The 11,807-nt window shown below is 37.8% G+C and overlaps 1 protein-coding gene across 1 annotated transcript in view; it reads right to left on the bottom strand.

The window, feature by feature from the left end:
• LOC108534654 (multiple C2 and transmembrane domain-containing protein 1-like) overlaps nucleotides 1–11,807 on the bottom strand; it is a gene marked incomplete at its 5' end in the record, with an annotated part of 262,224 nt that overhangs the window by 188,627 nt on the left and 61,790 nt on the right. The window contains 1 exon segment of the mRNA XM_017880123.1: nucleotides 4,670–4,856. Within this exon segment, the coding sequence (XP_017735612.1) occupies nucleotides 4,670–4,856 (187 nt within the window).

Here is an 11,807-nt window from a genome sequence, read left to right as displayed (position 1 = left end):
CTGGGATTACAGGCTTGAGCCACCGCGCCCGGCCTATTTTTATTTTTTTAGAGACAAGGTCTAACTCAGGTTGGAGTGCAGTAGCGTGATAATAGCTCACTGTAACTTCCAAATCCTGGGCTCAAGCATTCCTTCCACCTCAGCCTCCTGAGTGGCTGGAACTACTGGCATATTTGGTTATTTTGGTGCAACCATACTTGGTTAATCTGGTTTTTAAAAAATTTTAAGTTCTATAGAAAAAGTTTTGCTATGTTACCCAGGATAGTCTCCGATTCCTGGCCTCAAGTGATCCTCCAGCCTTAACTCCCAAAGTGTTGGGATTATAGGCATGAACCACCACTCTCAGCCTAATTATCAATATTAAATCTCACGTTGTTGGATATGTAACACTCTTCAGACTTTGAGGGTAAGAAGGTCAACTAAGTTAATTATTTTTTTCTACTATTTTCCTCTTGGTGAGTTTTGGAAATTGCATGGGCTAGATGAGGATTAAATTACCTAAAGACTATTTTCTAGTATTTATTTCAAAAGACTACTGTAGTTCTACATAAGTGAAAGACAGACACAATCCTCTACAGTCAATCAAAGTGATGACTAAAATAAATTCAAAATAAATTGATGACTAAAATAAAATTTTCTTAAATTTATAGTTTTATTTGCTATTTTAGTATGTACAGAAGTATGGAAACTTCAATAGAAAAAATGGATCCAAATGATAAAATCTATTTCACTTCATAAATTAATAACAGTGGTGTTTTATAAGTGTAGCACTTGAAGGAATTAAAAGAGGGAAACCAATACAATAATTCAGAAGTCTAATTAATGGGCACAAATACTTTGAGAGTAAAATGAACCAACAGAATGCTAATATGCATTTGTTTATTTACACTTCGTAGCATTTTTCTTATGACGCGATCAGCACTTCTCAGTAAATCAAAGGTACTTCTTTTTCATAATCTATAAAATGTTTCATAATCAGAGAACATAACATACTTTTGCATAATAAAGTTAGCTATTAAAATGTTACTAGAGTAAAAAGCACTCCCATCACCATATTCATAATGTGAGAATACTGACAAGCAAAAGCTTACTGTGATAGGAACTGTATCAGTCCCGTATGACCAGTCATTGTTTACACTGAGACTATGACCTTGGTATATTGAGAGGAGGAAATGTGGATATATAAGTAATCTCATAGCCTAACTTTTTATAAGAGTGTTTAGCATGAGGATTAACTGTTAATCTTTTATTGTTTTTAAACAGTTGTTTATCACCAAAATCTATTTAAAATACCCAGGTGACCAGGTTCAGTAAAAATGCACTTCTCTCTCCATTTAAATTCCTGTAACTGAAGGGTTTCACCGTGGGGGCATTAGACAACAGAGTATAATCAGAGGTTTGTAGGCATGTTGTGTTCCTACAGTAACAGCAAGTTTGGAAAGTTTCTTATCTCAGAGCTTACACAATGTTGTAAATCAGATAAGTCTCTGACTCTAATGATGGGGAACAGGTTTATCAAAAAAAAAAAAAAAAAGGTTTCTGTACTTTAATTTTCAGAGGCAATTTAAATCAAGTTCTATTTTGACTAAAACAAATATAATCAGTCCTTGTGTCTGAGAATAATTTCACATTGGTAGCCTCATTCCACAGACATATTGTCTTCAGGTGCTTCGGCTCTGATCCCCTGCTTCCCATTTGGAGTGGTAATTATTGTTTGAAGGTTTCATTTCCCCAAGTCAGCTGACACTCCATAATTTATTACAAATTTCAATGGTTAAGGCCAGTGACACATCGATTATAATAAGTAATAAATAAATACATTGGTTTAAAAATGTAACTTCATCAAGAGGTATTCTTGCCTTGCTATTTATGGTTATTTTAGAAGGCCTAAAAACCTGGATGGCTTCTGAAGCCAGAAATTTCCATAGCAGAGGAATCTATGATTTGCTGTGAATCCTTTCAGCCCTCAATAGATGGGAAAAGATTGAAATGCTCTGGAGAGGAGTCCTCTTTATTTTTTTAATGAAAGGCTGTATAATATATTTTCTCTATGACTGCAGCAGCTGTCAGGGAGAGCATCTCAGTTCAGCTCTATTACGGGAGAGGCAATACCCCATCCTATGGCATCGAGATGCTCTGAGGGGCCAGAGCTGATTGACAGCTTGTCACCATGACGTCTTATTCCATCTCTGTTATGGAGAAAATTAATGTCACACCACCAGCCTTATGACTCGCTGTCATCTTAGAACTGCTCACCTTTTATCAATGCTCTAAATAACATTTCAAGCCCATCGTCTCACGGTGGACAATCCGGTCAAGGGACATTAAATCAGATGACTGTGAAATGTCATAATAAAAATGGAATGCTAACAACTTCTTCTCTAAACTAGCTCCTCTGGTTTTTAAACTGTGACAAGGGGAGCAAGGGTTCAGCATACCCGTTCTGAAAAGGTCATACAATTGCTCTTGGTCTACTACCCATTACTACCCGCCCCCTATTGACCTTCCCTCATTTCCTCCTCCCAAAAGAGGAGAAAAAGAAAAATAGAATTAGCCATCTTCTCAGAATGTGGTGATCAAAAAATGGCTCACAGAGTAATGTTTGTTTACTTTGTGGGGCTTCAATCCTCAGCAATGAACAGCTAAACAGCAGCAATGGAGGGCTTTGTTTAGGGCTGCTTCATACCAGAGTGGGGGCAATTCATCTGCTCCCCTGACAGTGACCAGTGTCAAACTCCTAAGTTTGACCTCAACTTTTAAAAAGACACATGTTCTTGCAGGAAAATATAGAAATAATTCTCCAAACAACCTCCATTATATGTTTCTGCAAAACAAATGATATTTCAGATGTGATATGGCACTCATTCATTCATTTCATGATCCTTATAATAAAAAGGAAACACACTGAAGCCTAATCCATAGGTCTTTGTCCTTTCGTGGCTATGAGTAAATATAACAGATGTGCTATGTTACCTATAGCGGCTTAGTAGCAGGCATGTCTCTAGAGGGAGGTATAAGCCTCTGCCTGAAATTCAAGGCTGAAAAAAAGTATGTTTAAACATGGTTCATTTTTTAATATATTGGGCAGAATACAATGTGAGAATTAAGTCAAACATCTGCATAATATTTTACATTTTATTGAAAAAAGACATGGAAACAAATACTCAAATTCTGAATGGAAATGGCCAATTGCCATTCAGTCATCCAGTAAAAAGAAAAAAAATTAATAATAGGTGGATTACTTCTAATTACCTAGGCAGCAATATCCCCTAATATATGGGATAATATCAAAATATTAATCCATCAACTAGAGTATTATAATGCCTAGAAGAATTTTTATATTAATATACTGATTAACTCCATTAAAATTGTTGTAATTCATGAGGCTCACTTCTGGTAACAGAAGAATATGTTTTGGTGGATACCACAATGTAAAATAATCTTCATAATTGCAATTATATATTAGAAGATGTCACACAATATCTTAGGCTCTTAGGTAGTTTAAAAATATATACTATTTAGCCTTGCTAAGTCACCTCTATTAAACTGTTTATGATAACACCATTGGTGGATGAGTTGTACAAGCATTAGCAGACAGCTGATTCAGTGGAGATAGCCAGAATAAATTTACTGAAGCGCACATCCTGCTAATCTGTTTGAAGAATATTGTAGAGCATTAGTACCAGCACTTCATGTTATCTGCACAGCCTGATAAGGTACATCTTTATTAAATTCAGTTATTGAAAGGATGTCAGTCAGCAAATAGGAATATTTTAAAGTCCAAAAAAAAGTGGTTCTTTGTTAGTCGGAGCTTGGTTTCATGGCTGAGTGTCTAGAGGAGCCTTCTAAACACCTGGCGGCACTGTACAATACAAGCTTTGTCATTTTAAGTGGAAAAGCTTTTTTCCCAGCTTCATGGGTACTAAGGCATTTACTTTTTCAAACCTCCATTGAGAGAGAATGGTGGAGTAAGAGCTCCCCTCTCTGTTGATTCAAGAAAACTACATGGTGGCAAATGTCCAGTGGGAGGATGCTGGGAAATAGTAAGATTTGGTTGTGAATATTTCAGTTTCGTAAAATTTGAGGAGGGTAGTCATTTTAGTGATTCACTATTCCATACTATCGTTCCACATTCGATCAAAAAGAAGGAGGCTTCCTTTAATTCGATTTCACATTCAATTAAAAAAATTAAAGGAATGAAGTGAGGCTTTCCTGAGCAGCTGAAAATAAAAATCACTCCTGTGAATACTCTTTAGTTACCAAGGTACTAATTAACGTAAGTACCATTAACTCCATCTCAAACTTGGAAAGACAAAGAAATTTTAATTGCAGCTACAAAGAATCAATAAATTAATTTTAAAGTCATGTTGTGTAAACCTGGCCTTCCTTTATGGGCAGCATCCCTGCATGATAAAATCATTGAGTAGAATCTCAGAATCCAGAATTTCCTCTGGAAGAGATTCTAGAGAAGATCAAGTCTCTAGACATGGGTGGGTAATGCAAGTGCTTCTGCAAAGGTCTGGGTGGCATTTGTTTTCACTCTGCTTTTTACTTGTGCCAATTCTTCCATCAGACAGCTTTTCAGAAGTACTTCTGTCCCTCCAGGTAAATTGTTTACAACCTCTTCTAGTCACATGTGACTCTAGAAGGAGGAGGGTTACATACGTACATATCTCTTTAATATCTCCTCTCGTTCCTTCTGGTCCTCCAGGGAGTTGATGGAGAGGTCAGAGATGCTGACTGTGGCTGATGCTGTCAGAGTGACCAGCAGCACCAGGTGTCCCTCACCCTCTTCCAGCTGCAACTCCAGCTTGTGCGTCTGTTCCCTACTGAGGGCTGACAGGTCGACCTGGCACCTAGAGACAAATGTTTTGAATCAGCAAGTGGCTTTTTTTTTTTTTTTTTTTTTTTTTTTGCCATATCAAACAGCTGTTCAGAGCTCTATGAAAAATAAATCAATAGAAATATTATTTGGACCACTGGAAGAAAACATCTTTGAAGTCAGCTGACTTTCTTAACAAAATTCAGACCCTGATTATCATAGGGTCTGTAATTGTTTATTTCCTGTAAGATACAAAAACTATGCTAATCTGAAATTCTATTATTACTCACTATCACGGTATTCATAAAGTGGTAAGGACTTCCTATCTCTAGGTGGCCTAAGGAATTAGGTCACTGGGGCTTTGCTTATAGAAAAAATGATGTGAGCTATCTAGAGAGACTACCAAAATTCTGAATTTTTGTGTTACTTTTAAAAAATGGATGTTTCCCTCTCATTCATAAATGTTATTAAGCGGTGAATAGAATATGTATCACTGTGATGCCATACGTTTTACATTTTTTAAAACCATGCCAATGTATTCACAGTACACTATATAAATCTAAATAAAAACACATAAATCTCCTTAAAACATAATATCTCGAGTGTTATGCACCTGAGTTGTGCTGAGTTGTGCTGAGTGACTTTCTAATGTGGCAGTGCATGCTCTGTGTGCCACTCTCTCAGAGCTAATACCTTGAAAAGGCTTTTCATTAAAATGTCAATTGATTTTGAAGAGAAAGGTAATGTGGTGACCACAAGGCTAATAAACTGAGAGAAAGGTGGCAGGCATGAGTAAAAGGCATTTAAAACAGGAAATAGCCAATTATAAGAATAAATGTGGTAACCTACCATAAACTGAGTGGTCAGAGACAGATTAAACTCTTGCTGTTTCTTATTCCTCACTCTATTTGGTATTTATGGTTTTGCTTTTAAACTAAACTCCTATGGACAGTGTTTCAAAGCTTATAGTTGAGTTCAAACATCTCTTTAGCAAGAGTGATTGCAGATATTGAACTGAAGTCCAATATTTCAATAGGCCTTTTATTTTTGCCTATTGGTTAATATGAGGGATGTCTGGGACTAGACACAAATGGGAGGAAGAGGAATATTGATGTAAGAAGGGAAAACAATAAGCAATGCCCTGGTCAGTGGCAGAAAGTCCGTGTGTACTAAATGCTAACTATTGAGAAATTGAGAGAATAGAGTCTGTACAAGTCTGGAAACATCTTCCTGAAGGTAGAATGTATGTCAAATAACTGCACTGTTTCTGCTATCACAATACCCATTCCAAGGTACTCTCGTGCTGTCTCCTCAAACTCTGAAGGGTGAAAAAACATATCACATCCCTTATCTCATATTTTAATTTTAATTGGAATTAAGTTCTTATCAATAACACCTGGAACAAATTGAGGTTAAAACTTTTTACAGTGGAAAACAACCATTCAAACACATTCTCTAATAAGAAAAAGGTATTATCTTTAGAGATCTTTCCAGCACCTGACACACTGCTGGGCCCATAGTTTGTAACTCTGACTTGGATAGAGAGTATAATACTAGAGAATTGACGAGAGACTATAATTCAGACAATATTTTTGGTTGGATACAGTTGGAACCAAGAAAAGTCTTTCGCTTACTTTGTTGTTTCTTTTTTTTCCACTCACTTTGATCATGCATTTCCTGGTCCCTTCCTTTTTTATATGATGCTGCAGCACTCTTAAAATACTAAAACGCATTGATGTCTTCTGAAGGATTTTCTTCTATGCCCACCACCACTTTGTACTGATCATATAGATGTTGGTTTCTCTTAATTTATATTAGTCATTGCATTTAATGCTTTTACAGGTGGGGAAGCTGCTCTCAAGATTATATAAGTTAGGCTTTGCAAACTGGCAGTTTTCAGACGGAATCTGATCCACAGATTTGTTGTTTTACTTGTGCTAAAAAAGTTTTGAATGTAAATATTTTTAAATACAAGGTAAATGTCCTCTGAATTAGTTACTGTTCCCCATACTGGCCTATTTCACTTAATTATTCTACCTTGCTCCAGTAGGCAGAAGGATTCGTGATTCTTGCAGTCTCCCTAATTTACCAATGAGAAAACCGAGGGCCAGGGAGGGTACATGACGGAGGTGAGACATATGGTTAGTTATTAGCGGAGTCCACTTGAACCTAGGACTCTGGAATCCAAGATCTAGGCTTTTCTCCACCACTCTAAGTAATCATGCATCCCAGGAAGAAGCACTGTTAACAGTGCTTCTCAAACTGGGTAATATCTAGGCTTTTTAATTTTTATTTTAATTTTTTTGAGACCAGGTCTTACTCTGTTGCCTAGGTTGGAGTTCAGTGGTGCGATCATGATCATGACCCACTGCAACATTGACCTCCCGAGCTCGGGTGATTCTTCCCACCTCAGCCTCCAGGTAGCTGGGACTACAGGTGCGTGCCACCAGGCCTGGCTGATTTTTTTTTTGTTTTTTGTAGAGATGGAGTTTTGTCATGTTGCCTAGGCTGCTCTTGAACTCCTGGGCTCAAGCAATCCACCCGATTCAGCATTCTAAAGTGCTGAACGAGCCACCACACCCAGCCCTGGACTTTTTGAGACAGAGTCTTATACTGTCGCCCAGGCTGGAGTGCAGTGGCATGATCTCAATTCACTGTAACCTCTGTCTCCTGGGTTCAAGCGATTCTCATATCTCAGCCTCCCAAATAACTGGGATTACAGGTGCCCACCATCAGGCTTACTGATTTTTTTTTTTTTTTTTTTTTTTTTGTATTTTTAGTAGAGATAGGGTTTCACCATGTTGACCAGGCTAGTGTCGAACTCCTGACCTCAAATGATCCACCCACCTTGGCCTCCCAAAGTGCTGGGATTACAGGCATGAGCCACCGCACTCAGCTGACTTTTTTCCCTCAAACTTTTATTTTAGGTTTTGGTGGGCACATGTACAGGTTTGTAATATAGGTAAACTCTCCTGTCACAGGATCTTGTTGTACAGATTATTTTGTCACCCAGGTACTAAGCCTAGTACTCAATAATTACTTTTTCTGATCTTCTCCCTCCTCCCAAACTCTGCCCTCAAGGAGACCCCAGTGTCTGTTGTTCCCCTCTTTGTGCCTGGACTTATTTTTAACAGAAAGAATTATCTCAGTTTCCAAGTATGAAAATGTTATTTTTATGCTTTAAAATCTATATAAACCAGAGAAGAAGGTTATAAGTTATTGTTCTTATATGATGATTAAGAAAAATTTATAAATTGAATTTTGAAACTATGAAACTAATAAATTTAAATTAACAATATAAATTTATAGGGAATATTATGCTTTTCTGTAACAACTAAATTTCAGTATTGGGGGTACTCATAGAAATAGTTTATCTCAGGTCCTGTGCTATATTCAGTGTTTCAGAATTTTGACTTTAATAATTCCAATGTAGAGAATGTTCATTTCATAAATATATCAGACAAGACAGTATTTAATGACTTTAAGGTTCTTTGTGCTAGTTAAGGTTATTCGGATCTCTTATTTATCTAAATATTCTACTCGAGAGTAAGATGCCATTTTAAATGAAGTATCACCTAGAACTAAGCAAAGTTTTCTTGTTAGCTTGAGGATAAACTTAAAGCTTCACTGATGGGTATCAAATCAAATTGTTGCTGGAATTGGGTGGGGAAAAAGCATTTGCTACTCCCACATAACTTTTGAACAAATATATTCAAGGATGGAACTCTTACAACATAGTCTAGTGCAATGTGAATACAGTACTAATTTTTATGGGGTAGATTCTTCTGTATTTGGCTCACGGGTACTGTTGTGTCCTGAACAAAGGGAGGTTTCACTACTGTTTGAATATAGAAGTAATAAGTGGCCATCCAGATGGTTCAGGATAGGCATACAGTAACGGTTTTATAATGTTATCAAGATAAAAACACAAAATCTAAAAAGCATCAAAACAAATTTATGAACTCCAAACATACGTTCACAGATACGTACACAGAGAAAAGATCTCGGGTTTGGGAGTCAGATTCCCTTGGTTCTAGACCTCAGTCTTACATTAATTACTCATGTGACCTCTTTCAAGATAACTTATCTTCTTGAATTTCAGTTTTCTCATGTGCAGATGAACTTTAAATTCTCAAACCCTCAAATTCCACAATTTGTTGTAACTCTATGTTTACATTTGCTGCCTCTTCCTTTCTTTGCAATTCCACAAATCAAAAAGCTAAGAAAACAAAATTATCTTATAGGCAGTGAAATATTATTCCTCAGATGTATTGCTAAAAAAGCTTCTGAATGTTGGTGTAAGAAGGCATCTCATCCCGTCTCATCTAATTTCAGACTGTATTGCAAAGAGCAGTAGGGTGTGCCTCAGAGGCCATTATGGGTGGCAGTGTGGGAAAAAGGGGTGTAGACTATCCTCTTTGGTTCACAGAGCAGCTCCCCTGACATCTGTTTTATATTAAGGGTTGGTATCTGTGGTTTGAAAACTTACCTGACACAGCTTATATAGCTCCCTAGGCTCTCCTGGAGCCATGGTCTCCTAAGTCCTCAGCTATTCACTTTGCCTCAGCTGCTCCTATGGCTGTGCCTCCCCAAAGGGCTGCTCTTCATCCCAAACCCATGCTTGGGTCCCCATGGGTCTCCCACCTAGGGCTGGCTGATCTTTCACTATCCCAAATGAGTTAGGCATTCCCCTTTTCTGCCAAGGTGCATTCAGGCCTAGCTGCCATATACTTTGAGTTTCTGACTTCCAAAGCCACTTCTGCACTTCTAAAGCCACTTCTAAAGCCATTTCTGCACTTCTGCACTCTGAAGATTGTATCTGGCTCCCAGATCAACTGCCAAGGAAGCTGCATGAAACAGTGCAGAAGTTATCTCCTTGTAGGGTGAACTGCGATCAATGTAATAGGAGATGGGAAGACAATGTCCCACTCCTCTTCCCTTTCACAAACTGTGCCAAAATGTAATTCTCCATATGGCCTGTGCACATGTGGCCATATGGATGCACCTGCTAAGCAGCCAGCTATATCTCTGAAATACCAGAAACAGTGACCAACCCATGAACATATTTCCTTTCACTGCTTCCTAGTATTCCCTAGGAATTTCTTTCTCACTCTCACTGTCTGGGATGGTACCTCCTAATAAAGTACCAACACTCAATCACTGCCTCATGCTCCACTTTTCTCTAGAAACTGGCCTAAGGCAAAAACCATTGCTACAGTCCAACCCTCTCTGTATGGATGTCTACAACACAAACTTGACCATGTCCCTCCCTGGCTTTGTACTATTTACAATATATCCTTAGCCAGTCAACAGTACCCTCCATGACTTACCATCAGCTTATGTGTCACTTGCTAATGCACTCTCTCTTACAACTTATCATTCCAGAAGCCTTATAATCCTCCCAATATCCATGCTAGAATGCACCTGTTTCTTTATGTTTGGACAAGGCATGCCCTCAGCCTGAGATGATGTATCTCATCTTTGCATGTCTAATTTTTACCAATTCTCATTGAAATAACTTGCAGCTGTCTTTCTCAATAACCTGAAATGCTTCGAGGGCAGGAACAATGTCTTATTCTCAGCATATGGCACAGCAACTGGAATATAGCTGGTGCACTGTAAGTATTAAAGTACTATGGACAAGGAAATGGAGGCTCAGAGAGGCCAATAATTTACCCTTGGTGACAATGCTTGACAGTGGCAGAGCCAGTGCTAGTGTGTAATGTGCTCATTCTACCACTTCTATATTGTCTTCCTAGAAAGTGGTTTGACTTCTCCCCAATACTTATTTCACTCACTAATTAATTCATTCATTAACTATTCATTAAGGGTTAATGTCTTAGGTCTGCTTAGATTTGGAGATTCAGCCCCTTCTAAACCTTCAGGTTTCTCAGATCCTTACTTCAGAATGAGCATAGATTCTGTGTTACTCTGAAGAAAGTTATTTGACTTCAGAGTCCATGGCTGGGGGTTCAGAAAACTGAAATTTTAATAAATCCCAATTATTCATTAGTATTGTGATATTAAGCAAGTCACTTAAACTCTTCGTACTTCAGCTTTCCTCATTTATTGAACGGAAATTTAAAAAAAAAAACATGCCTTCTCTTTGCAAAGAATTGTAAGAACACAGGAATCATGGATGAAAAAGTACTTTGAAAAGTTGAAAGTGCTATGTAAATGTATTATCTAGTTATACTATCACATTTGCCTTAGTTTCATATTTGAAAATTCAAGCGATCTGTATCAAATTCAACTCATCAGTTAATGAATCAACAGAAAAACCAGAACAGACTCAAATCTAAAAGAGATTTTGTATTAGTCTGCTCTCACGCTGCTAATAAAACATACCCAACACTGGGTAATTTATAAAGGAAACAGGTTTAATTGACTCACAGTTCCACATGGCTGGGGAGGCCTCACAATCATGGTGGAAGGTGAATGAGGAGCAAAGTTATGTCTTATATGGTGGCAGGCAAGAGGGTATGTTCAGGGGCACTCCCCTTTACAAAACCATCAGATTTCATGAGACTAATTCACTATCACAAGGACAGCATGGCAAAGACCCACCCCCATGATTCAATTACCTTCCACCGGGTCCCTCCCACAACAATGGGAATTATGGGAGCCACAATTCAAGATGAGATTTGTGTGGACACACACAGCCAAACCATATCAATTGTAGAGCTACTTTCCCTCATTCTACAAATGCTTCCTCGTAGTCCCTGCCTCATGTTCTTTCTTTCTCACTCCCACTGTCAGGGATGGTACCTCAGAGAGAGGAAAAACTAAGACTTAGAAAAATTAAGTGATAACAAGAACTTAAACCATGTTTTCTGACTTCCATATCAGAGCTTGAAGTTCTCTGCATTAAAAAAATAAACTATATACAGTTGAACTATTTAAGCACGTGAAAGGAATAGTCATCATCTTTATATGGTGATGTTATTCTCTAAAAGTTCAAGGAGAAAAATCTCAGCGTTCTGAT

Source organism: Rhinopithecus bieti, unplaced genomic scaffold (assembly GCF_001698545.2).
Source record: "Rhinopithecus bieti isolate Rb0 unplaced genomic scaffold, ASM169854v2 scaffold_12189, whole genome shotgun sequence".
Classification (NCBI taxonomy): Eukaryota; Metazoa; Chordata; class Mammalia; order Primates; family Cercopithecidae; genus Rhinopithecus; species Rhinopithecus bieti.
The sequence above is the reverse complement of the archived record's forward strand: the minus strand, read 5'-3'. Positions and strand labels throughout refer to the sequence as shown.